The following is a 25,117-nucleotide window of genomic DNA, read 5'->3' on the forward strand; positions in this document are numbered from 1 at the left end:
TTTAGGGCCTTCTTAGGTCTTTTCTGAGCATGTTCCCAGCTCTGGGGATGAATGTGGCCTTCCGGATTCCCAGGAATTTGTGAGAGTTTTTCAAAGCCCTTATTTCCCAAAGATTCTCATTCCCCAGGTATTCCTGTTAAGCTTTTCAGATTGTCCATTGTTTGCCTGAACTGTTATCCCTTGCCCCAAGTGATACTGGTAATATATTTGTTTTCAAATGTTTTCTTTTCTTTTCTTTTCTTTTTTCTTTTGTGTGTGTGTGTGTGTGCGTGTGTGTGTGTGTGACGAGTTTTGCTCTTGCTGCCCAAGCTGGAGTGCAGTGGCACTATCTTGGCTCACTGCAAACTCTACCTCCTGGGTTCAAGCGATTCTCCTGCCTCAGCCTCCCAAGTAGCTGGGATTACAGGCATGCACCACCACGCCCAGCTGATTTTTGAATTTTTAGTAGAGATGGGGTTTCTCCATGTTGATCAGGCTGGTCTTGAACTCTCGACCTCAGGTGATCCGCCCCTCAGCCTCCCAAAGTGCTGGGATTACAGGCATGAGCCACCGTGCCTGGCCCAAATGTTTTCAATAAACAGTCTACCTGCCCCCTCTACCAACTTTCCCCCACCAACACCTGCCCAAGGCAGCTGTCCTACCCTTGGGAGAGTTCTGAGATAAAATCAGGCACAGAAGTCCTTGAGCCTTCAGGGAGCCACCAAACAGGTCAAAGCAAACAGATAACAATTCTTTGAGAATAAGGTCTGTACTGTTACCTCTGATACTAGGAACCAGTACCAGTAATGTGGGCTATTGTAGAGTGGGAGATGGTACCAGGGTAAGTTAAAATAAAATGTCACAAAAGTCTCTTACTGATACTCAGCTGTTTTCTCTTAATTAAGCATTCCCCTGATTGTGGTAAGGTTTTGGTGACATTCCAGAGTTCCAAATAAATTGTTTCTGACAGCTCTTGCCACCTTATTTGTTGCTTTTGTGGAAGAATAGATTTTGAAGTTCCCCACTCTGCCATTTTTGTTGATGTTGCTCTTCCTTATTCTTTTAAAAATTATTATGAAACTGCATAGGATCCCAAATTCTAATGGATGGAGGTATGTCATTTATTTAACCAGTACTTTATTGATGATGATTTGTTTTCAATTTTTACTACTACAAACTATTCTTCTAGGAATAACTTTGGATTATTTTGCATGTATGCAATTAAATCTATAGGAAAAACTGCAGAAGTTGGTATTGCTGCAAGAGTGTATGTATTTTGTACTTTTTGTAGCTATTGCCAAATTTGCTACATTACTTTACACTTCCATTATTATTATTATTATTTTGAGACACAATCTCACTCTATCATCCAAGCTGGGGTGTAGTGGTACAATCCTGGCTCACTGCAACCTATGCCTCCTGGGTTCAAGCGATTCTCCTGCCTCAGCCTCCCGAGTACCTGGGATTACAGGCACCTGCCACCATGCCTGGCTAATTTTTGCATTTTAGTAGAGACAGGGTTTCACCATGATGGTCAGGCTGGTCTCGAACTCCTGACCTCAAACAATCCACCTGCCTTGGCCTCCTAAAGTGCTGGGATTACAAGCATGAGCCATCGCACCCAGCCTCTACACTTCTATTATAAGAGTACTGTATCCCCACAGTCTTGTCAGCAGAATGCGTTTTCAAATTTCTATACTTTTGTCAATCTAATAAGTGAAAAATAGTGTTTCAGTGTGGTTTTAATTTCTATGCTATTGTGTGTGAAACTGAGGATCTTTTATATGTTTAAGAGACACTTGCCTGGGTGCGGTGGCTCACGCCTGTAATCCCAGAACTTTGGGAGGCTGAGGGTGGATCATGAGGTCAGGAGTTCGAAACCAGCCTGACCAAGATGGTGAGACTCCGTCTCTACTAAAGAAAAAAAAAATACAAAAAAGTTAGCTGGGCGTGGTGGTGGGCACCTGTAATCCCAGCTACTCCAGAAGCTGGGACAGGAGAATCGCTTGAACCCAGGAGGTGGAGGTTGCAGTGAACTGAGGTCGTGCCATTGCACTCTAGCCTGGTGACAAGAGCGAAACTCCATCTCAAAGAAAAAAAAAAGACACTTGTATTTACTTTTTCATGAACTTTCTGACATATACTTTAACAATTTTAACTTGACTGTGGTTTTTCCATATGTTTTTCTGGGAGCTGTTTACGTATTAGTGTGATCTCACTTTAAATACATGACCATTAATCTCAATTAGGCATTTGTGTTGCCCAGCAATGCTACTGTTTTACTATTTTCCTAAAACATTAGTCAGTTCATTCTCCTGTGCTCCTAAGTATTTCATAATTTCTCCTTTCTCTTCAAACTTCTAACAACTTTTCTTCCACATTAACTTTCACCTTATGTTCTATTTCACTGCAAAATATATCAATGCTCTTCAGCCAAAGTCCAGGAGAACCATAGCAGTAGTTGGACAACACTGTGTTTATTGACTCATTGCAATGAGGGTGAAAGAACACCATGGAGAACCATGAGGACATCTCAGTGAAAGGGTATTAGAAAGGTCTTACTACAGGATTTGGGTCTGTGTTCAGTGATTTTGCGAGAAGGATTCAAGAAGTGGAGCTTTGTCCCGGATTACATACTGTCAATAAGATGTGGTTATTCGGGTTGGGTATCTTAATATCTCTTATCTAGAAGGTAGGTGGAATAAAGTGAAGCTAAAGCTGTGGTTGGGAAAGAGGCAGCAGTCAGTCATATTAGTCAGCATAGGGATATAGTCATTTCTGTGGTTCGAATGATGTCCGCATTTTTGTCTGTGTTTAGACATGATTACCCAGTGGCCTTCTTTTTGTCTTATTCTATCATGATCATACAGTAGCCTTGCTTCATATTGGTGTTCTGTGACATTTTTTATGTTTAACAGAACACAGTTTATGCAAAGTTTTGCAGAATGAGGATGGAAACCTGTCTTTTATTGATTTATCTTATTAAGTAATTTGTTCTTTAGTATGTCATATATATTTAAGAAATACGCTCATGGCCGGGTGCGGGGGCTCATGCCTGTAATCCCAGCACTTTGGGAGGTTGTGGTGGGTGGATCACTTGAGGCCAGGCATTTGAGATCAGCCTGACCAACATGGTGAAAGCCCATCTCCACTAAAAATACAAAAATTAGCCGGGCATGGTGGTGGGCGCCTGTAGTCCCACCTACTCAGGAGGCTGAGGCAGGAGAATTGCTTAAACCCGGGAGGCAGAGGTTACAGTGAGTCAAGATTGTGCCACTGCACTCCAGTCTGGGTGACAGAGCGAAACTCTCTCAAAAAAACAAAAACAAAAACAAAACAAAACAAAAAAGAAATACACTCAGTGTCTGACATTTTGTGGAACTGGATTCAACTCTTTTCCATCTCTTCAACTTTACATTATGATTTTTAAATAGATGTAAACAGTAAAAGAATAACTGAATAGTAGTATACCCTCCACTTAGGTCCAGTAATTAACATTTTGTTATTTTATTTTGCTATTTTGTTTTCTCTGTGTATTCATGTTCATGGAAGCATTTGGAAGCAAGCTGCAGACATGGGGGTACTTTACTCCTACATACTTAATTTTTTTTTTTTTTACATCCCCATGGATAACAGGGAACTCCTAAATATTTTAGTGTGAGTTTTCTAATAATAAAGACACCCTGTAACATAGTCACAAATTATTATTATTATTTATTATTTTTATTTGAGACGGAGTTTCACTCTTGTTCCCAGGCTGGAGTGCAATGGCCCAATCTCGGCTCCCTGCAACCTCCACTTCCCAGGTTCAAGTGATTCTCCTGCCTCAGCCTCCCAGGTATCTGGGATTACAGGTGCTCACCCCCACGCCCGACTACTTTTTGTATTTTTAGTAGAGACAGAGTTTTACTATGTTGGTCAGGCTGGTCTAAAACTCCTGACCTTAGGTGATCCTACCATCTCAGCCTCCCAAAGTGCTGGGATTACAGGCATGAGCCACCACGCGCTCTCTCTCTCTCTCTCTTTCTCTCGTTCTTTCTTCTCTCTCTCTCTCTTTCTTTCTCTTTTTCTCTTTTCTGGAGATGGGGCCCTGCTATGTTGCCAGGCTGGTCTTGAACTCCTGGACACAAGCAACCCTCCCACCTTAGTCTCCCAAAGTGCTGGAATTACAGGAGTGAACCACTGTGCCTGGCCTAGAATGTCTTTTTTATAGCTGTTTGGTTGAGAACTCTGAACCCCAAATATCTGAGACAGGTCTCCGTTAATTTAGAAAATGTATTTTGCCAAGGTTAAGGACACACCTGTGACACAGTCTCAGGAAGTCCCAGTGACATGTGCCCAAGGTGGTTGGGGTACAGCTTGCTTTTATATATTTTGGGCAGACCTAATACATCAATCAACACATGTAAAATTTACATTGTTTCAATCTGGAAGGGGAGACAACTCCAAGGGGGAGAAGGAGGGGCTTTCAGGTCATTGGTACATTTACAATTTTTCTGATTTGCAATTGGTTGAAAGAGTTATTATTGACTGGGAGCTGTTGCTTGCACGTGTAATCCCAGCACTTTGGGAGGCCAAAGCGGGCAGACTGCTTGAGTCCAGGAGTTCAAGACCAGCCTGGGCAACATGGCGAAAACCTGTCTCAACAAACAAACAAACAAGCAGTTAAGCATGGTGGCATGCGCCAGTAGTCCCAGCTACTCGAGAGGCTGAGGTGTGAGGATTGGTTGACTCTGGGAGGTGGAGGTTGCAGTGAGCAGAGATTGCGCCACTGCACTCCAGCTGAGATAACAGAACCAGAACCTGTCTCAAAAGAAAAAAAAAAAGTTATGAACAGTAGAAAGGAATGTCTGGGTTACAATAAGGGGTTGTGGAGACCAAGGTTTTATCATGCAGATGCAGCCTCCAAGTAGCAGGCTTCCGAGGGAATACATGATAAATATTTCTTATCAGACTTAAGGTCTGTGTTGATGTTAATAAAGCACGTCCAATCCCCTCTTTCATCATGGCCTGAACTAGATTTTCAGGTTAAATCTGGAATGTTCTTGGCCAAGAGGAGAGGTCCATTTAGATGGCTGTGGGGAGTCTTAGCATTTTATTTTTAGTTTACAGAACCAAGAATCTGCAATACTTACAACAGTTAATCAGTAATTTCAATCCTTTATTGGAAGGACCAAGAGTTTCCTGGCCTGGCACGGTGGCTCACGCCTGTAATCCCAGCACTTTGGGAGGCCGAGGTGAGCGGATTGCCTAAGGTAGGGAGTTCGAGACCAGCCTGACCGACATGGTGAAACCTTGTCTCTACTAAAAATACAAAAATGAGCCGGCCGTGGTAGCAGGCGCCTGTAATCACAGCTACTCGGGAGGCTGAGGCAGGGGAATCGCTTGAACTGGGAGGCGGAGGTTGCAGTTAGCCTTGGCACTCCATCCAGCCTGAGCAACAAGAGAGAAACTCCGTCTCAAAAAAAAAAAAAAAAGTTTCCCAAGCAATTCACGTTTTCGTACATCGGGGCAGGGTACGCCATTTCCTGGGAGGCACAGGAGTTTGTGGTTGGGAATAGGTAAGGCTCCTTGTGACCCCTAGAAAGACAAGCCTCCAGGCTAACCCAGTAACACCCTCGTCAGGAGTCCTTCACGGCCGCCGGAGGGCGCAAGGAGCTGCGGCTGGAAGTACTCGGAGGGCCGGCGGAGAAGGCGCGCGGAGTCCGTAGCTCGCAGCGCGCGCTGGAGGTGGGCGCGGGGCGGTGCCGCGGCGGCGCAGGGAGCCGCGATGGAGGGCGCTCCGACTGTCCGCCAGGTAAGCGGGCCTCGCTGGGGTAGGTTCCCATCGGTGGCTTTACCCGACTTTTTCTCACGGTGATTGCTTGAACCTTCTCAGATTACAGTTAATCCCTCCCTTCCCTTTCCTTCGTGCTCTCGGGAGTAATGTGGAAAGTTGTTAGGCAGGAAACGGTTTCCAGTGCCTCTGCGAGCGCTTTCCCTACGGGAGGTGGTGGGGACATCTGCTTCCCTGTGGGCATTGAGGGCTTGAATTTGATCCCGAAATGTCCTGGTGCGGATGTCTCAGTCCCAGGCCCCTTGGGTCAGGCCCCATGGTCGTGATTCTGACCCAGTGTCACGTTTTTCCAGCCTCGTCCTCTTCTTTTCATTCTCAGCCCTGTTTCAAGCGTCCGGATAGTTTAAACCACTGTGCTGTCAGCCAAGTTTTTGATTTCAACTAGTCTAGTTTTGTCATTTGTTTACCACCTTACTTGACAAAATGGAAAGCGTTCTTATTAATATTCAGGATGAAACCCCGCTTTTGTTGGCGGGGCGCCTGCGTTTCTGAACACCTCCTGCTACATTGGTTTGTGTGTATATATTTTACTTTTAGAGAACTGCAGTCAGTGCTATATCTTCTGAAGAGCATTGTGCTTTACAGATTGGTGGAGGTATACAAATAATTGTTGAATGAACAAGTGAATGAGTGTGTTATTTCACTTGATTTGAAAAACATTACTATGAAATAGTCAAGCTGGATATTCACGAAACCAGTCAGTCACTGATTCAATTATGTCCCTGGCACTGGGTGTTCGGGATTAGATGGTGATTAACACAGACATGATCCCTGCTCTCAATAAGCTTATTGTCTAGACTCGAGATAAAATTATTTCCTCCATTGTAGAGTTAAGGAACAGATGTACAGAGATTGACTTTGCTAAGGACCACACGGGTAATAAGTCAGAGAGACAGGAATCTATTGTAGCCACCCCAGAAAGCCAGAATGGACCACCACCCCAAATTTGATTCAGGTGTAGAAACTGATGATGCCACACACACACACCATGAGGTTGGAGTGCAGTGGCGCCATCTCGGCTCACTGCAAGCTCTGCCTCCCGGGTTCACGCCATTCTCCTGCCTCAGTCTCCCCAGTATCTGACTACTGGCGCCCACCACCACGCCCGGCTAATTTTTTGTGTTTTTGGTAGAGATGGGGTTTCACCGTGTTAGCCAGGATGGTCTCTATCTCCTGACCTGGTGAACCGTCTGCCTCGGCCTCCCAAAGTGCTGGGATTACAGGCTTGAGCCACCACCGCTCCCGGCCCTGAAAAAATCTTTTACTTACATAATTAAGGTCTCTGGGGAGAGCAAGGCAGGCCACTCAAGCAGCACCAAAATGGCTTCAGAGAGCCTCAGGAAAAAACTGGCTCCATGTCTTTTTTTCTGGTCAGGGCTAGGGAGTGGGGCCAGGGTGAGAGGTCCAGTATGCAGACGGGATTGCTTGAATTTCCCACCCAAGATGAAGGAAGGCGCACCCAGACTTTCTTATCAGCTTACCCAGATGAGGTACAGAAGAGGAAGAGGGAGGGGTGAGGCAAACAGAGTAGACTGAGACTGGTAATAATTTACCCTTGATGTTTGATGACTGACATGAACCATCTGAATTTGAATTTGACTTTAAGTAAGCCATTGTGGCCCAGTGCAGTGGCTCATGCCTGTACTTCTAGCACTTTGGGAGGTCAAGGCAGAAAGAAGTATCGCTTGAGGACAGGGATTTGAGACTAGCCTGGGCAACATAGCAAGACCCTGTATCTACAAAAAAAAAAAAAGAAATTAACCAGGCATGGTTGTGTGACCTGTAGTCCTAGCTATTTGGGAGGCTGAGATAGGAAAATCACTTGAGCACAGGAGGGTGAGACTGCAGTAACCCCTGTTTGTGCCATTGCACTCCAGCCTGGGTGACAGAGACCCGATAATTTTCAGAAATTTAACCAAGGTGGTAGGCCTTACACTATGTGTGGCGCAATGGCCCATCCTCCTTTTGTGAGCTCCTTTGTGAGTATGTCAAAAGACTGTCCTCAGAGGAGGATGTCATCAATGGAATGTTATACTTGTGCTCCTGGGGAAAATTTGGTGCAATTAAGATTTTTCCTGTAAAGGTTGCGTATGAGGGCAAGACTGTGTACTCTGTGGTTAGCCAGGTAAAGAGATATTGTGTCTCTCTGGAGGTGAAGACCAACTATGGCTGAGGAGGTATTGAAAGAGACACTGAACAGAACATATTAGCCAAATCTATCACAGCAAAATATTTACTAGTTGTGGACTGAATAGTCAGTAATTTCAATAATATTGGGTATAGGGGTCTTCCTGGGTAAAATGACGTCATGGAGGATGTGGTAATGAACCATGAGGCACCATTCATTCTTACCAAGTTTAACAGGCCAAATTGGGCTGTTAAATGGAGAAGCAGTAGGAATAGTTACTTTCTCACGAAGTAGGTGGTTTGTTTTTTTTTTTTTTTTTTTTTTTTGATGAGATGGAGTCTCGCACTGTTGCCTAGGCTGGAGTGTAGGGGCACGATCTCCCCTCACTGCAACCTCCACCGCCTGGGTTCAAGCAATTCTCCTGCCTCAACCTCCCAAGTAGCTGGGATTACAGGCACGTACCACCACGCCCGGCTAATTTTTGTATTTTTTTTTTTAGTAGAGATGGGGGTTTAACCATGTTGGTCAGGCTGGTCTCGAACTCCTGACCTCGTGATCCGCCTGGCTTGGCCTCCCAAAGTGCTGGGATAACAGGTGTGAGCCACCGTGCCCCGCCGAAGTAGGTCTTACATAACAAGTTTCAGTCTTTGAAGGCCCTGTTTTGTTTTATATTGGGTTGTATAATTTTAACTGGGCATTGAGAGTGGCGGTCCACAGGGTCTCACTGTTTTGTTTGGATTGAGACAGAGTCTTGCTCTGTCACCTGGGCTGAAGTAAAATGGTTCAATCACAACTTACTGTGATCTCCAGCTCTTGGACTCAGGCAATCCTCCCACCTCAGCCTCCCAAGTAGCTGGGACTACCTGTGTGTGCCACTATGCCAGACTAATCTTTAAACATTTTGTAGAGCGGGGTCCTTGCTATATTGCCCAGCTTGTTCTCCATACTCTTGGCCTCAAGTGATCCCCCTGCCTCAGTCTACCAAAGTGTTGGGATTATACGTGTGAGCCAACATACCCAGCCTGTGGTCCCACTTCGTTGAAAGTCAGTTTGTAAGCTCTAAAGACTTGATTTAAATTTAGTTTATTACTAATTGGGACAGTGTGTCCGTGGCCACAATAGGATATTTTAGGGCAATGTATACCACGATCAGTGGAGTATTTAGGCAAAGGAATAGTTCGGATGGTTAAAGTGAGGCATACCTATTTGTTGTCTATTTTTTGTTGAATAACTCCTAAGATTGTAGGGGATACTTTGTTTAAATTTAGTGGGAACTCCAGTTATAACTGTAATTTGAGACCCAGTATTGATTAAAGCCATGAAGATTTGCCAGTTGCTGCATTTTAGCAGATGTTGACGTTAACTTAGAACCTATGTTGTAGAGGCACGAAAGCCAGTCTTTTATCTTTTATTATATAAATTATTTTAATAAATTCTGTGTGTTTTATTAGATCAATTTGTGAACTTCAATTTCAGTTTTTTTTGTTTGTTTTTTTTTGCTGTTGTATGTTTCCTTCCCTTCTATCCAGGTTTGTTGGTTTCTCCCTCTCTTTCTGGAGGTTACTGGATATACTTCAGGTAGAGGAGGTCCTCTCTATCCTCTCATGTTTACGAATTTCTTTCTCCAGAGAGCCTCAAATCAGTAGCATCATGGTTAGGGGCTTCCCCCATGGCAATGGTTATTTATAGGGTTTAAGAACCTCAAGTTTGGCCAAGTGCAGTGGCTCATGCCTGTAATGCTAGCACTTTGGGAGGCTGAGGCGGGCTGATCACGTGACATCAGGAGTTTGTGACCAGCCTGGCCAACATGGTGAAACCCCATCTCTACTAAAAATATAAAAATTAGCCGGGTGAGGTGGTACATGCTTGTAATCCCAGCTACTCGGGAGGCTGAGGCAGGAAAATCGCTTGAACCTGGGAGGTAGAGGTTGCAGTGAGCCGAGATCGTGTCACTACACTGGAGCCTGGGCGACAGAGTGAGACTCTGTCTCAAAAAGAAAAGAAAAGAAAAGAAAAGAAAAGAACCTCAAGCTTAAGTGGAGCAGCAGCAGCAGCAGCAGAGGTATTTAAGGATCCTGGTTCACTATACGCTGTTTTTTTTTTTTTTGGTGGTGGTGGTGTTTGTTTGAGACAGGGTTTTGCTTTGCCGGCCAGGCTGGAGTGCTGTAGCGTGATCGTGGCTTACTGCAGTCTTGACCTCCCAGGCTCAGGCAATCCTCCCACCTCAGCCTTCTGAACAGCTGGGGCCATAGGCACATGCCACCATGCCTGGCAAATTTTTTGATTTTTTTTTGTAGAGACAGGGTCTCACTATGTTGCCCAGGCTGGTCTCAAACTCCTGGGCTCAAGAGTTCCTCCTGCCTCAGCCTCCCAAAGTGCTGGGATTATAGGCATGAGTCACTGTGCCTGGCCCATATGCTTTTATGATTTTATGACTACTCCTCCTTACTCCCCTACTCCATATTCTCTTTTTTCTTTTTTTAACTCCCTGATGAGTGCTGTTACTTGAGCAATTGCCCAATGAGCCAATATTTTTTTGAGATAGAGTCTGGCTCTGTCACCCAGGCTGGTGTGCAGTGGTGTGATCTCAACCCACTACAACCTTCTCCTCCCGGGATCAAGCAATTCTCCTGCCTCAGCCTCTGAGTAGCTGGGACTACAGGCCAACATGCCTGGCTAATTTTTTGTATTTTTTAGCAGAGACAGGGTTTCATTATGTTGGCCAGGCTGGTCTTGAACTCCTGGCCTCAAGTGATCTCAAAGTGTGGGATTACAGGCATGAGCCACCTCACATAGCTGACACATCTTATTCATTTGTTTAAACTCCATTGTTTGTATAAATCAGAGCTTATTTACTAATTTTTCTATTGATGAACAGTGAGGTTATTTCCACTTTCGTAGTATTAACAAACATTCTTGACTCTGTATATTAAATTGCTGCATTGCAGTGTATGTCTATCTTCTTTCCTACTGGGCTTTGCAAATTGTTCTCCAAAATAGTTGTACAAATGGACACTCCCATTACATTGTATTTTTATGATTTATTATTACTGTAGCAGACTGTGCACTTCTAGAGACTGAGGAATTTGTTTTATTCATCTTTGTATCCCTAGTGCCAACCAAGCTATCTAGCACATAATAGCAGTTGGAAAATCTTTGTTTCATGTATAAATATATGAAGTTGGCTGGGTGAGGTGGCTCATGCCTATAATCCCAGTATTTTGGAAGGCTGAGGCAGGAGGATTGCTTGAGCCTAAGAGTTTGAGGTCACCCTGGGCAACATAGTGAGACCTCGCTTATACAAAAAAAAAAAAAAAAAAAAAGCTGGACATAGTGGTGTACACCTGTAGTGCCAGCTACTCAAGAGGCTGAGGAAGGAGGATTGCTTTGGCCCAGGATTTCGAAGCTGCAGTAAGCTATGATTGGGCCACTATACTCCAGTCTGCGTGAAAGAGGAGACCCTGTCTCTAAAGAAAATAATAATAAAAATAAAGTAAATATATAACTATATGAACTATTAAAGCAAAAACATATTTATTACTGTCTTTTAAATGTTGTCCTTTTAAAATTAATGTATATGTTGTGAACATTAACTTTTTTCTTTTTAAAATGGTCATTTCTCAATAAATAATTTACATGGTTTGATATTTGTTTCCAGGTGATGAATGAAAGGGATTCAAGCCTTGCTGCTGCGTTACAGGAAGATGTAGAGGAAAATCTTAGTCCAACTGTGGAAGAGAATAATGTGGTAGTTAAAAAACAGGGGCCAAATTTACATAATTGGAGTGGTGACTGGAGCTTTTGGGTAATTTCTTTTTTTACATCTTTATTTTAATCTTGAATGCAAATTTTCTTTAAATCTGCAAGAAGTCATATTTGTAAAATTTCCTTCTTAGCTTCTAAATTTTAGATGTTTCAGTTTTAGTCCAGAGTCCCGAAGACATTTCTGATTATACTGTCCTTTGACCACTAGAATGCACTGTTGTCTGGTTCGATGGAATGGAATTATCTGCTTCAATTTCCTTGTGTGAAAACTACACCACGGAAGTGGATTCCACTTACGCTGTAGCTCACTGTATTGTCAAGAGACTAATGTTGTACCGAAAGCATATTTCTAAGTGTTGCTGAGAAGCCAGCTATTTGATATAATTTTGATTTAAAAAATTCATTCCTGTGCCTCAAGAAAGTTTAGCAATGTTCAACCTATAGTGTATAATGACTGTAAGATGGTTTTAAAGTTAGAAGCTACGCATTGTTTCCATTGTGTTCACTCGGTTGTGTAATCTGGATGTGCTTCAGGTTTCCTCACTGTAAAATGAGACTACTGCTTGTTGATTACGCACATTAAGATCTTAGAGTCTTTTTGGAAGAACAACACTTCTGTATGTTACAAATGCTAACATTTATTATATTAAAGAACTCATTCTAAGTCTAGCAATTCCTATGAGAGTTATGAACTGTTTGATAGAATCTGGTATGATACAACTATAAGTGAAAATTGTATAGGATGGTAAGGCCTGTATAGTTCCAATTAGTTCATTAGAAAGCTGATCTCTTGGCTGGGTGTGATAGCTCATGCCTGTAATCCCAGCATTTTGGGAGGCTGAGGTGGGCAGATTGCTTGAGCCCAGGAGTTTGAGACCAGCCTGGGCAACATGGCAAAACCCAGTCTCTACAAACAAACTAACAAAAATTAGCCAGGTGTAGTGGCACATGCCTACAGGCTACATCCCAGAGAGAGACCCTGCCTCAAAAAAAAAAAGAAAAAAAAAAAATACCTCATCTTTTGAGGATTAGATATCCTTGGTAGCAGATTTTCTTATAAGTTTAGAGTAGGCCAAAAAAAGATTCATTAACAGTTTATAAAGATTAGTACAAGTACCATCATTCTGTTCATAATTAGCAGTTCAGTTCATTGGAATCTTAACAGTTATTGAATCTTAACATGACTAAATGGTTTTGATTTCCTGTTAAGAAACATGACATCATAAGTTTTTTTGAACTGTATTCCTTATTTTTATTTATTTATTTTTTTGAGACGGAGTCTTGCTCTGTCACCCAGGCTCGAGTGCAGTGGCATGATCTTGGCTCACTGCAAGCTCTGCTTCCCAGGATCACGCCATTCTCCTTCCTCAACCTCCCCAGTAGCTGGGACCACAGGCGCCCGCCACCATGCCCAGCTAATTTTTTGTATTTTTAGTAGAGATGGGGTTTCACTGTGTTAGCCAGATGGTCTTGATCTCCTGACCTCGTGATCTGCCCACCTCGGCCTCCCAAAGTGCTGGGATTACAGGTGTGAGCCACTGCACCCAGCTTGAACTGTATTCTAAGGAAAATATTTAATTGCTAAGAAATATATGAAAATAACAACACATCCTAAAAAAAGTCATCTCTATTGACTATATTATTTTTGATCACATTTAGAGAAGGTTTATGACAATATTGTAGTTTTATGACCTTTACGCACTAATTTTTTTTTTTTTTTTTTTTTTTTTTTCTTTTTTTGAGATGGAGTTTCACTCTTGTCACCCAGGCTGGAGTGCAATGGTGTGATCTCTAGTCATTGCAACCTCCGCCTCCTGGGTTCAAGTGATTCTCCAACCTCAGCCTCCCAAGTAACTGGGATTACAGGTGCCTGCGACCACACCCGGCTAATTTTTGTATTTTTAGTAGAGACGGGGTTTCATCATGTTGGCCAGGCTGGTCTTGAACTCCCGACCTCAGGTGATCCGTCCGCCTCAACCTCCCAAAGTGCTGGGATTACAGGCGTGAGCCACTGCGGCTGGCCCCTGCCCTGATTTTTTTTTTTATAGCTTACGTTATAGATTGGGGAACCTTCATAGGTTTAAGGACTATCTGCAGGGCTAAGTAGTTACTATGATTACTATTGAGGTAGTTACTGTGATTACTAGTGACAGACTTAAAGCAAGAAAAATGGTAATGCAAGAAAAGGAAAAAGCAAAGGAGTGAGAGAATTTAGAAATAGGAGAGAAAAAAAGAGGGATGTGTTCTAGATCCTTGCTACTAAAGGTATAGTATGGGGGCCAGCAGATTTGGCATCATCTGATGGCAAATCAGAATTTTGGGCCCAACCTCAGACTTAGTGGATCACAATCTTCATTTTTCACAAGATTTTTAGGTGATTTACATTTACATTAAAGTTTGAGAAGCACTGATTTAGAGTGTCAGAGGTTTACTTTGGCTCAGTTTGGGCCCCTAAGCTGATTACAAACACTTTATTTTAAGGACATTGTATATGAATTCACATAGAATAGACCTAAAGAGAAGTACAGTATCTCATAAGTTTTACAAACTTTTCTACTGGTCAGTTACCCGGAAACCAGAACTATCAACAACTCCAAACAAAAACAAACAAACAGACCCCACATAGCTGATATATCTGGTAATAGGAGAGATCCTCAAATCTTCATTTGGTGTTTCTTTAATATATATATATTTTTGCTATATTTTTATAACCTTAAATAAACTGAATAGGATATTGAAGGTAGGGAAATTAGTTGGTAATAACACATAGATACCAGCAAGAAATGATAGTAGAAACTCATAAAAAGTGAAGAAACCTAGACCTTTGTTTTTTTATTTTTAAATTTTTTTACTGCTATCTCTTTTATTCTCTCTCATCATTCAAGTTTGTTCAAAACATTACAAGAGGCATGAAAGGAAAAATAGTTTCATTTTTAAAACTCGATCTGTCCAAAATATAACATATGAAACCATGCCATTATATCTTAGGAAATAAAATCATTCAAAGTGAATTTGATATCCAAGTTCAAGATGAAGACTAACCTCAAAGTATGGCATGTGCAATGAAACCTAGACCTTTTAATGTGGAGGCCAAAGGTCTGTGCAACTAAGTTGGCTCTAAATAGTACTGTAGCTGGTAGAAATGATGTTTTAAAAGTCTGGAAAATAAATAATTCATTTTTTCTCTGCCATTTAAAATCCATCAACGTCTACCACAACTCTACCATGTTGCCTTTGTTTTCTTCATTCTCCCCCAAATAAAGAAGGTATTGAAGAAACACAAATATGATGGGGAGTTCACTGAGGGGTCTAAAATTAACAAGCCAGGCATTGTAGCACATGCCTGTAGTCCCAGCTGCTCAGGAGGCCTGAGAAAGGGGATCACTTGAGCCCGGGAGTTTGAATCCAGCCTAGGCAATATAGTGAGACCTCATCTCTAAAACAAACAAATGAAAATAAAACACAAGGAAGACAAGTAGCATAACAGGAATGTATTCATAAGGCACATGACCTGGTATTTAAGCAAATAATTAGGGATGTCAGAGCCAGTTCACTGGAATACCCACGGAATCTAGAGTTGTGCTTTTTCACTTTGGAGAGGTTTCTAGCAAAAGAATGGATAACTTTAAAAAGTACTGGTATTTAAAGAGTTAAGCTACAGGGATCTGGGAAGTTCACTAATGTAGAATAATTCATGTGTTCTAGCCCGGCTAAATCAGTTGTTCCACAGTAGTGAATTTAGAGGGCAGCATGATACAATTGAACACATTGGAGACTGGGAACAAAACATGTGGAGTAGAGTTTCTGCTCTGCATCTGGTGATTTCAGGGTGTGGCCATCTTGAGTATGTTGTATAACCTGTCTCACCTCAGTTACCTTACCTATAAAATTAGAGACTGGGTCACGGTATTACAACACTGGTCTGTCTTGAATCAGTAGTAACCTCACGCTGTTTAACAGATTGGCTAATAAGTGCCTTTCTGACAGTAAGACTAATTTAAATAATAAGGATGAACTCTCCATGGCTATTGATAGTGAGCAACGGCTTCAGATTTTCAGATTTTCTATTTCAATTCTGTAGTATAAAGATAGGAATCCTAGTTGTTGTATTTGTTTTATTTTTTTTATTTTAAAATATTGGGCCAAACATTGTGGCTCATGCTTATAATCCCAACACTTTGGGAGGCCAAAGTGGGAGGATCACTCGAGGCCAGGAGTTTGAAATCAACCTGAGCAACATAGTAAGACCCCCATCTCAACAAAACAAAATAAATATTAGCTGGCTGCCACTTGGGAGGCTGACATGGAAGGATTGCTTGAGTCCAGGATTTGAGGTTATGGTGTGCTGTGATCATGCCACTGCACTGCAGGTTAGGTGACAGAGAGAGACACTGTCTCAAAAATAAATAAATAAATAAATAAATAAATAAATAAATAAATAAATAAATTCTAGTATGTGGGAAGTGAGTTTTATTATTACCTTTTAAACCCTAATGAAACAATAAAAATTATGTGAAATGATGCAATGAAATTTAAAATACAGTTAATGGCAAATATTTACGCTTTTGCCCATTAACTTAGTAAAAAAATATATAGCAAAAGGTAAAACAAACAAACAAACCCTTAAAACGAAAGACTTATTTTCTTCTTGGCTAGAGTAATAGTATATTCCATGTGGATTACGATACCAGAGGCAAGGCAGACAGAGATCTGCAGCAGAGGTATTTGTTTAGTGCAACTTCTGTTAGTGATCTAGAGTAAGCAACCATTGGGAGTAGAAAATAGCCTTTGAGATTATTCATTGTGTATGTTCAGAAGATGACGTACTTACCTGGGATTTTTTAATAGAAGTAATAGTGCTTTGGATAAGGTAGTTAATATTATATATTCTTTTGTGCTTTGATATTTCATTAATATTAAGTTCTTTAAAAGTATTTGTCAATTGTATATACTTTTTTTTTTTTTGCTGTAAGTTTATTCAATGCAAAATAATCCTCTCCATTTTTACTGAGGTGTCTGACCATGTTCACGACCAAATCTGCCTTTAAACTGGAATTCAGTTGCTGACCCAGCCCCAACCTCGACTTTTTTGTCGGCACCAGGGGGCAGAGCACTCCGTCTGTAGGTATCTCTGTCAACTTCCCCTTTTGTGAGTCTTGCAGGTCGCTCACCCTCCAGACCTTTAGGCGGAGTCCTGCCAGTCTCTGGACGGCTGCAGCGTAGGGTGGCAGGCACAATCTCTGGGGCAGATAAAGGTAATCAGGGAGATACTGGATGCCCTCATTGGTAAGGTACCAGTAGAAATGTCTTCAGGCAAACTGTTCCTTCATGTAGCCTCGGGACTTGAGAGACTGCATGGCCTTCATGACATGAAGGTTGGGCACATTCTTGTCTGCCAGCTCCGGGTATTTAGGCATGTGGACATCCTTCTTGGCCACCATAACTCCCTCCTTAAAAAGGAGTTCATAAATGGCAATCTGGTTCTTCTTAGGCATGAACATCTCCGTGGCTGTAGGGTCCGGGGTTGGGGCTGGAAAGGCTGTACTTACTTACTTACTTTATTTATTTATTTATGTTTTTGAGACGGAGTCTCACTCTGTCGCCCAGGTTGGAGTGCAGTGGCGAGATCTCAGCTTACTGCAAACTCCATCTCCCGGGTTCACGCCATTCCCCTGCCTCATCCTCCCGAGTAACTGGGACTACAGGCGCGTGCCACCACACCTGCTAATTTTTTGTATTTTTAGTAGAGACAGGGTTTCACCCTGTTAGCCAGGGTGGTCTCGATCTCCTGACCCGTGATCCGCCCGCCTCGGCCTCCCAAAGTGCTGGGATTACAGGCATGAGCCACTGCGCCTGGCCTATACTTACTTCTTTAATAGCAGATTTAGCTAATCATTGTATTTTTAAAGTGGAGGGATTTGTAAAGTTTTCTGAAATGCATAACTAAAATTAAGTTTGCTCAGGGGTCCTTTGTGTGTTCTTCTTTGAATAATTGTTTATTAGAAAATCTTGAAAAGTATGCATAAAGAAGATAGGAGATCTCAGATTCCTCAGGTCTTTGATTTAGGAAGGGAAGTAGAAAAAAAGATGGAGTAGGAGAATTTTTAAAAAGATTAGAGTTCAAATTGATTATTTCTTGTATTTTTTTGTTTTAAAACATTTTAAGAATAAACATATTTTCAAGTATTATCTACATATATGCAAATAATAACTAGTATACTTAGGTTTTAATGGAAAATATTTATATTTGAATTTTTCTAGGTAATAGTCAAGTTTTCTTCCTTTCTTCCTTTCTTTCTTCCTTTCTTCCCTTCTTTCTTCTTTTCTTCCTTTCTTTCTTTCATCACTCTGTTGCCCAGGCTGGAGTGCAGTGCTGTGATCTCAGCTCACTGAAACCTCCACCTCCTGAGTTCAAGTGATTCTCCTGCCTCACCCTCCTGAGTAGCTGGGACTGCAGGCGGGTGCCACCAACTGGGCTAATTTATATATTTTTTAGTAGAGATAGGGTTTCACCGTGTGAGCCAGGCTGGTCTCCAGCTCCTGACCTCAGGTGATCCATCCACCTCAGCCTCCCAAAGTGCTGGGATTGCAGGCCTGAACCACTGCGCCTGGCCAAGTTTTCTTTAACTGTGCAAAAAATCAGAAGTCTTTATTCTGTACTTTATTTATTTATTTATTTGAGGCACAGTCTTACTCTGTCACCCAGGCTGAAGTGCAGTGGCATGATCTTGGCTCACTGCAACCTCTGCCTCCCGGGCTCAAGTGATTCTCGTGCCTTAGCCTCCCGAGTAGCTGGGATGAGAGGCGTGTAGCACCACTTCTGGCCTATTCTGTACTTTATCAGTAACTTATCCTGGTCACATTATTTATAGGTAAATTTTTCTACTTAGAGGTGGGGATAAAACTGGTTTATTTTTTTGCCACAAATCTGATTTATACATACGTAGTAAGGATTAATTAATGTTGTACTATCAAAAAAAATCCCAAGAGGATTAATTAGTATGCTTGTAACATACTTTGGCAACTGGGGAGAATAGGTTTCCTGTAATCATGTTTTCCTCCACAACAACATGTCTTGGATTTATTCAAGCTTATAAAGGATATTTCAGATTTTTACTTTGGTGACTGATAAAAAATAATAAACTCATTTTCTAATTTATGTTGGATTAGAAAACATTTTATTCAATTTGAAAAATTTTAAGTATAGTTAAGGTACTGCTTGATAAACCTAGATGTCTTTTAACAGTTTTAGGTTGAATTGTAAAGGAATAAAAACCAATACTTCCAGCAAAACGAGAAGGGGACTATTTAAATGCTGTTCTGCTAAAGGTACCTAGCAATGCTGGATGAAATGTTTCAAACTTTTTTTTTAATAATGCATGTCTTGGCTCACAAAACAGCAAGGGGAATACACCTAAGGAATTTAAAAAAAAAAAAAAAGGGAACTGATTACCAGAGTTGTAAGCCCCTGAGCTAATGCTGAGGTACCCCTGAGGAATTTGCTCAGCATTACTGGCCATGCTGTGATAGGAGATAGGAGATAACTCCTTGACCTTGTGTGAGCTGGAACTGAGAACTGTTTATAAAGCCAGACTCCCATACCCTCTGTGAAATACAGACAAAAAAAAATCCACTACATCCACAGGTTGAAGACAAGGAAGCTTGTCTGTCTAAGCCCGGGCTTAGGGTGGGAGTCGGGGTAGTTTCTCCTGAGAAAATGTAACTATAATCCATCTCTAAATGTAGTCCATCTCTCATGAAGTTTTGGGGCTTGGATTTAGTACTCTATAAGTGAGCAGAAAGAGATTCAATAAATAGCATATTTGACCCTCCAAAACTTCATATAATAAAACTATTATACCAAATAAAGACTATAAGAGTCATATGCTATTGTAAAGACAATAGAAGGAATTAAAAGTATTATAAATGGATAGGAAATTCTCAAGAACACCAGGCCAATTTGAAAAAATAATCAAATACAGCTTCTAGAAATGAAAAATGTATCATTGAAATAATAGTAATTAATGCAGAGGGCTTGGGAAATGGAAACCGAAGAGAGATCAGTAAACTGAAAGATATATATGCATTAGGAAATTATTCAAATTGTATCACTGAGAGATAAAGAGAGAAAGTGTGAAAGAGAGCAGTTTAAGATGTAAAGGAAATAGTAGAGAAGTCCATTATGAACCTTATAGCAATTTCAGAAGATGAACACAGAGTATGAGCAAGAGGCAATATTCAAAGAGAATGTGCATGAAACAGTTTCACTCAAGAGGAAGGGTTTCATAATCAGGAATTGCAGTGAGCTGCTCACAGGATAAATTAAAAAGTATGTGAGCAGAGACATTATTATCTTAAAAGTGGCAAAGGTAGATATACATGAATTAAGAAATGAATGGTCTTGTTTATTCATTTATTAGAGTGTCTTCTATGCACGAGAATGTTCTAAGTGAACAGGATAGCCTCTCTACCACCCTGGATCTGGCAACAGAATGGGAGCTGCACAGTATATAAACAAACGAACATGTACTATATCAGGTAGTGATAGAAGCTATGAAGACAACAAAAGAATGTGAAGGTGTAGAGAATAACTTGGGAGGGAGTAGCATTTTTAGTTAGGATGGTCAGGGATAGCTTCTCTGAAGAAGTGCCATTGGAGAGAGACTTAAATGGTGGGGGCGGGTGAGAGAAGGAGAACACCAGTGAATCCTGGGAGGGAAGGGAAAGGGCAGTGGTGTTCTATGGAAAGGCCCTGAGGCCGGAATGAGATTGTCTTACTTGACAAATAGCCTGCTGAAGGGATTGCTATGGTCAGCGAGGGAACAAGAAAGATCAGGGATAATTATTCCTAGGTTTCTGGTCAGTGCAACTGGGTACATGGAAGTGCCATTTAGGAGAAGAAAAGACTGAGAGAGAAGCAGGTTCTGGCATGTGGAGAAATGAATTTGTAACTGAGGTGACAATGCATATTTGATATATGAATAGAAAGGTCAGGTGGGCTATTGCATATACTACTTGAATCTTAGGGGAGAGATTGGAGCCAGAAGTAAATTGAGAAGTTTCAAGTAGGCATGATACTTAAAGACAGACTTATGAAGACTGGATCAGATCACTTAGGGAGAAAATATGGATAGAGAAGAGAAGTGGACTCTCCAGTGTTCAAAACTTCAGGTGGTGGAGCAGAAAGTGGCAAAAGAAACAGAGATTTGGTTAGGAGATAGAAGAAAATCTTAAAAAGCGTGGTGTCCTCAAAGGCAAGTGAAGGAAACCTTTCAAGGACAATGATCTACTGTGTTAGGTTGAGTTAGGTGCAATATGAGAGTTGGCCATTGGATTTGCAAGGTGGAGGTTGCTAAAGTCATTAAAAGTACAACGTAAGAGCAAAAACCTGACTAAAGTACCAGCTTTTGGACTGTTGTCCTAATCTTCCTTTGTAAAATTTGACTTACGGTTGTTTAAAGAAGGGCCAAAGGAAGAAAATGCATGTTTCATTAAAAACATATATACTTTTTTAAAGATCGCCATATCAACATGAAAACAATCTTTTGGAGGAAAAAACTACTAAGAAATTGCTTTACCAATAAATTAACATATTTAATAAATGACATAGAGAATATGGAAATTAACTAGAACAGTGATATGTTACTGGGATATTTATTAAGTCTTCAACCTAAGTATAGCCCTTTGATTATCTAGGGCAATGAGATATTTAAATAGCACATAAAAAACAAATCTAAGATAATACAAAATTTCTATCTCTACCTGCCTTTCCAAAAAACCTTTATTAGATACGATCTGTGCACTTTAAAACAGTGACACTGAGCGGGGCATGGTGGCTCATGGCTGTAATTCCAGCAATTTGGGAGGCCGAGGTGGGCGGATCACCTGAGGTCGGGAGTTTGAGACCAGCCTGACCAACATGGAGAAGCCCTGTCACTACTAAAAATACAAAATTAGCTGGGTGTGGTGGCGCATGCCTGTAATCCCAGCTACTTGGGAGGCTGAGGCAGGAGAATTGCTTGAACCCGGCAGGTGGAGGTTGCAGTGAATTGAGATCATGCCATTGCAGTCCAGCCTGGGTAACAAGAGCAAAACTCTGTCTCAAAAACAAACAAAAAACAACACAAAACAAAAACAGTTACACTGAATCCTATGAGCTACATGGGAGAGTGACTTTCTATCACCTCAGTAATACTTTGATCAATAATTAAGTGATTTTGGCCGGACATGGTGGCTCATGCCTGTAATCCCAGCACTTTGGGAGGCCAAGGTGGGCAGATCTGTTGAGGCCAGGAGTTCGAGATCAGCCTGGCCAACATGGCAAAACCCCCTGTCTAATAAAAATAAAAAAATCAGCTGGGCATGGTGGTGCGCTCCTGTAATTCCAGCTACTCGGGAGGCTGAGGTGGGAGAATTGCTTGAACCCAGGAGATGGAGGCTGCAGTGAGCCAAGATCACACCATTGTACTCCAGCCTGGGCGACAGAGTGAGACTCTGTCTCAGAAAATAATAATAATAATAAAAATAAAATAATTATTAGTAATAATAATTAAGTGATTTTAATTGCATTATTTGTCTGGAGAAGATGTGAGTAAGTAAAATGGCCTAAAGGTAAGTGGTTGGAAGAAGGGGAAAATGGTGTGGTGTATTGACCTCTGAATCAGCTTTAAACATTTTCCCCTCTTATATAGAATTAACATTTTAAAAAAATTTTGTTTTTTGAGACAGCCTTGCTCTGTTACCCTGGCTGGAGTTCAGTGGTGTGATCTTGGCTCACTGCAACCTCTGCCTCCCGGTTTTCAAGGGATTCTCCTGCCTCAGCCTCCCGAGTAGCTGGGATTACAGATGCATGCCACCAACCGAGCTAATTTTTGTATTTTTAGTGGAGTTGGGCTTTCAACATGTTGGCCAGGCTGGTCTCGAACTCCTGACTTCAAGTGATCTGCCCACCTGGGCCTCCCAAAGTGCTGGGATTACAGGTATAAGCCACCGCACCCAGCCAGAATTAACACATTTATTCTAATTGTATCAACCTCCTCCTCTTTCACTTTTTTTCTCTTTTATTTCTCATTAAAGAGGTAAGTGTAGAGTCACATTTTAAAGAAATAATAGGGATCCATGTATCCTTTAAACAATTTCCCCCAATAGTAACAACTTGTAAAACTATAGTACAATATCACAGCTAAGATATTGATATGGATAGAATCAAGAACATTTTCATCACAACAGGAATTTCTCATGTTGCCCTTTTATAAATATAGTGACTCTCCTCCCACTGCCACCCCCTACGTTACCCCCGGCTAGTCTGCTCTCCAGATTTTTTTATTTGTTTATGTATGTATGTATTTATTTATTTAGAGACAAGAGTCCCGCTCTGTCGCCCAGGCTGGAGCGCAGTGGTGCGATCTCGGCTCACTGCAACCTCCACCTCCTGAGTTCAAGCAGTTCTCCCATCTGAGCCTCCTGAGTAGCTGGGATTACAGGCACGTGCCACCACGCCCAGCTAATTTTTGTATTTTAGCAGACACAGGGGTTTCTCCATGTTGGCCAGGCTGGTCGCAAACTCCTGACCTCAAGTGATCCGCCTGCCTTAGCATCCCAAAGTGCTGGGATTACAGGCATGAGTCACCGTGCTGGCTGCCTTTTTTCTTTTTTTTTTAGATAGGATCTGGCTCTGTTGCCCAGACTGGAGTGCTGTGGTACAATCTCGGCTCACTGCAACCCCTGGCTTCCAGGTTCAAGTAATTCCCCTGCTTTAGCCTCCTGAGTAGCTGAGACTACCGGCGTGCTCCACCACACCTGGCTAATTTTTTGTATTTTAGTAGAGACAGGGTTTCACCATGTTGGCCAGGATGGTCTTGATCTCCTGACCTCGTGATCCACCGCCTCAACCTCCCAAAGTGCTGGGATTATAGGTGTGAGCCACTGTGCCTGGCCTTCCAGCTACCTTTGTATTTTACTAGCTGGGATTTTGTGTTTTTAGTAGAGATGGAATTTTGCCATGTTGGCCAGGGTAGTCTCGAACTTCTGACCTTAGGTGACCCACCCTCCTCGGCCTCCCAAAGTGTTTAAGATTACGGGTGTGAGCCACTGGGCTCGGCCTCATTACGTGTGTAGAGTTCTTTATAGTATTTTGTTATATCCTTTTGAGTTCTGTCTACGGTGCTGACCCTGTTTTATTCCTGATATTGGTGGTTTGTGTCTTCTCTCTCTTTTTGGTCAGTCTTGCTAGAGGTTTTATCAATTTCATTATTTTTAAAGAATCAGCTCTTTGTTTTATTGATATTCTCCATTGTTTTTGTTTTAATTTCACTGATTTCCACTCTTTTTTTATTTACTTTTGCTTGAATTGGGTTTATTCTACTCTTTCTCCTCTAAGTTCTTGAGTTGGATGCTTAGATTATTTCAGACGTTTCCTTTTTTCTAATGTGGGCATTTAGTGCTATAAATTTCTCTCTCAAAATTTGTGGGACTCAAAGCGGTGTCCCACAAATTTTGATATGTTACATTAATATTTTAATTTTCATCAGTTCAGTGTGTTATTTTATTTCCCTTGAGACTTTCTCTTTGACCTTTGACTCTCGATGGATTATCTAGAAGTGTGTTGTTTAGTTTCCAAGTGTTTGGAGATTTTGAGCTATTTTTCTATTATTGATTTCTAATTTGATTTTATTATAGTCAGAAAATGTACACTGTATGGTTTCAGTTCTCTTAAATTTGTTGAGGTATGGCTGATTATATAGTCTATTTTGGTAATGTTCCAGGACAGTTGATGTTATTAGGTTTTAATATGCTTTGAAATACCTTAGAGAACCTAGATGAACTAGGCATATTTCCACAAAATGCACAAATTACTGAAACAGACTCAAGAAGAAAGAGAAAATCTTAATAGACCTATGACAAGGAAAGAGATTGAATTAGTAAAAAAACAAAAACCAAAGAAACCGTCAATCCTCAAAACTAAAATGACAACAACAGCAACTAACTTTTCACAAAGAAAAGCTCAGGACCAGATGACTTTACTGGTATATTCTACCAAATGTTTAAAGAACAATGAACACAAATCCTTCAAAAACTCTTCAAAAAACCAGAAAAGGAGGCAACACTTCCCAGATTATTCTGTGAAGCCAGTATTAACTTGATTCCAAAACTAAAACTAATTGTAATTCTATACACTAGCAGTGAATATCCTTAACATGAAATTAAGAAAACAATTCCATTTACAGTGGTATCAAATGAATAAAATAGGAATTTTTTTTTTTTTTTTTTTTTTTGAGACGGAGTCTTGCTCTGTCACCCAGGCTGGAGTGTAGCGATGCAATCTTGGCTCACTGCAACCTCTTCCTCCTGGATTCAAGTGATTGTCCTTTGTCGTGCCTCAGCCTCTTGAGTAGCTGGGATTACAGCTG

General features: G+C 41.3%; 1 protein-coding gene and 1 pseudogene across 1 annotated transcript in view; one reads left to right on the plus strand and one right to left on the minus strand.

Moving 5' to 3' along the window:
* Positions 1-5,647: 5,647 nt before the first annotated feature.
* Positions 5,648-25,117, plus strand: part of GRAMD1C (GRAM domain containing 1C) — a 109,645-nt gene continuing 90,175 nt past the window's right edge. Inside the window, exons 1-2 of the mRNA XM_007985763.3 lie at positions 5,648-5,776; positions 11,602-11,748. Coding sequence (XP_007983954.1) covers positions 5,750-5,776; positions 11,602-11,748 — 174 coding nt within the window. The 5' untranslated portion in view covers positions 5,648-5,749. The remainder of the gene's footprint in view (positions 5,777-11,601; positions 11,749-25,117) is intronic.
* Positions 16,713-17,209, minus strand: LOC103228294 (small ribosomal subunit protein eS10-like; annotated as a pseudogene).

This window comes from Chlorocebus sabaeus, chromosome 22 (genome assembly GCF_047675955.1).
Source record: "Chlorocebus sabaeus isolate Y175 chromosome 22, mChlSab1.0.hap1, whole genome shotgun sequence".
Lineage (NCBI taxonomy): Eukaryota > Metazoa > Chordata > Mammalia > Primates > Cercopithecidae > Chlorocebus > Chlorocebus sabaeus.